The sequence below is a fragment of the Plectropomus leopardus genome, unplaced genomic scaffold, assembly GCF_008729295.1.
Source record: "Plectropomus leopardus isolate mb unplaced genomic scaffold, YSFRI_Pleo_2.0 unplaced_scaffold10901, whole genome shotgun sequence".
Taxonomy (NCBI): domain Eukaryota; kingdom Metazoa; phylum Chordata; class Actinopteri; order Perciformes; family Serranidae; genus Plectropomus; species Plectropomus leopardus.
Window position 1 is genome coordinate 1 of NW_024611509.1, and position 2,524 is coordinate 2,524.

The window sequence follows — 2,524 nt, forward strand, 5'->3', positions numbered from 1 at the left end:
GGGGACGTACCCACTAGTCGAGCCTGTGTGGATCCAAACACGGTGATAGGAGCGTCCATGTCATAATCCCTCTGTCCGCCCCACAGCGGCAGACTGGGAGGCATGTTGAGATTGGAGCGTACATATCTACCTGCAGAGCAACAAAAACACACATTCTCAAACGGCAGGTGGTTTCTTTAAAATGTAGTGAAAGAAGGACATTTTTTTGACTATTTCTATTGCCTGCCCACTGATGACCTTTGACCTCTCACCTTTACTGTCCGAGCAGAGGGAGAGCCAGTGTTTTCCAAAGACCACATCCATCCTCTCGCCGTGCCGACAGACAAAAAGTGTCCGCTTGGGCTGCCTGGAGTGACTGCCGCTAATCCGCAGGACCTGCTGGAAATAAAAGGCGTCAGTAAAAATACATCACGTTATGACATGAACCTCGAAAACAAGAAAGACAAATCCACCTGCATTGGATGACAAATGAGACTGAGGGTGGGTGTGTCTCCGGGACTCGTGTTTTCGGGTCGTCGGCTGTCCAGCAGTCCGTCAAACATCCCTCTCTCCTTGCTGCTCTTGTCACTGGGCCCACAGCTGAAGAATGAATGGGAGCTGTGGCGGACGAGCAGAACAGACATCAGGTACGCCGTACGAGCCGCATCATTTCTTCCTCTTGGCAATAACAAAGAGCTGAACCATCGGATATTTTGGCAACAGTTTAACAACGTTTTGATATCTGCAACTCATCCAAAATAACAGCTTGAGTGAAACATTTGCAAATGATGGTTTATTTATACAGTGCAAAATGAATCGTTGCAAAGACCTTTTTCCCTTTACAAGAAATGATCACTAAAACGCTTCTCCACTACAATATTGGTTGATTTTGGAGGCTCCATTTTTATAATACAGGAAACACTATGGCACCCACTTCCTGTTCACATCTCTCCTATTACAGGTCAACTGTGCACTAAATTACTTTCTGAAGAAATTTTAGGTGTTTTAGGCATTTTAATCTAATTTTCACAAAGCCTTTTAAGGGTGTTTATCATTTCAAATAATGTTCCTTTAAGGTTAAATGCTGACTGAGATGTAACGTTTTAACGGCAACATTTTGAGGATGTTTTGGTGATGTTTATAGGAAACAGATCAAAAAAACGTTCTTTTATAAAACGTTCCCACAATGTTACACGAGAACAAAGGAGGAACGTTTTCAAAGCAGCATTCAGAGAACGTTATTGAGGACTGAGATTACTGACCTTTTTTATATGAAAATGTAAAATTGTGAAATGTTAACAAAACAAACAAAAAAAACATTTTTGATGTTTCCAGATAATGTTACCCAAACTTTAAGAAGGACGTTCTGGTAACATGGTGAAAACTTGCCACTGAAAATGTAATTAAAACATTAAGTCGTTGCATTTAAACATTCTCTTAACGTTTTTAGAACAAAAAACTGCTATCTTTGAACATGCGTGAAACGTAGGATTACCGTTTTAGAGCCACAATCAAAGACATCTCCACGTTTCTTTCGTGATCATCTTTTGTCTGAGACGGCCAAAAATGGTACAATGATTCAAGCAGCTGGATGCCCTGACATCCCTATCCTGCTCTGCTGAAGACCTGATTGTATTTATTCGGTGTTAAACTGGTGTTTTGTGTGTATTTTGTATCATAATGTTGATGCCTTCTTATTTATTTATCCTGCGTTGATAGTTAAGACCACCTCTTGTGCCCGTGTGCGGCGCTCTGCTCACCCATGGAAGACCCAGGTGTCTGACTCGTCGGCCAGGCTCACGTAGTTCTCAGGCAGCAGGCCGGACAGCCCGGAGGACAACGATGTCCCGTACACCCAGCCCTCACTGGTGCTAGTCTGATCCACCGGAGACATGAAGACAAAATCGCCAGGAACCAGCTCCAGCTCATCTTCGTTCTGAGGCATGTAGGGGTACATCACCCGCAGCGTCTGCAGAGGCATGACATTTATTGGCTGACATTTAGATAAAATAATAACATTTTAGTGCTGCTGGTTAATGGATATCTGTCACCTCAGAACATGCACTGCTAGTATGAATACCTCGTGGTTTGCAAAACGAATGTCCCGGGAGAACAGGACAGCCAGCCAATCACAGCCTAGCTTGACTTCGATTCCTTTGGCCAGTTTCTCCAGTGATGGGAGGTGGTTTGTGGGGAAGTTGTAGGCCAGAGTTACGTGGAGCTGCTTCTTATGAGGCTCCACATGGACTTCTGGAGTTCGAAGATGAGACATAGTATATTCGTCATACAGTGCAAAATCTGCATCTTTCGTTATCTGTCCAAATGTGAAAAAATATATTCTGCTGCAGAAGTTAGAGAAGGGTAAAACTGAGTATCAGAGATAAGGGAAACCAAAAAAGGCTCAACATTTCCACATCAGATTTGGACGACACGCTCTAATCTGTCTCTTTACCAGAAACAGAAATGTGACAGAGTATTAGCGCCAACACCACGGCTCTAATCTGATTTGGCACTTAGCTGCCTCAAATACCGTTTGGCAGTCGGT

General features: G+C 43.5%; 1 protein-coding gene across 1 annotated transcript; it reads right to left on the reverse strand.

The window, feature by feature from the left end:
• Positions 1 to 10: 10 nt before the first annotated feature.
• On the reverse strand, positions 11 to 2,251 carry LOC121963332 (ubiquitin-associated and SH3 domain-containing protein B-like; the record flags this gene model as incomplete). The annotated part of the gene is made up of 5 exons (XM_042513631.1): positions 2,060 to 2,251; positions 1,740 to 1,948; positions 453 to 597; positions 252 to 378; positions 11 to 130 (listed from the first exon to the last, which is right to left on the reverse strand). Coding segments are annotated over exons 1-5 (793 nt in total), but the record flags the coding sequence as incomplete, so codon positions are not given.
• Between the last annotated feature and the right edge of the window lie 273 nt (positions 2,252 to 2,524).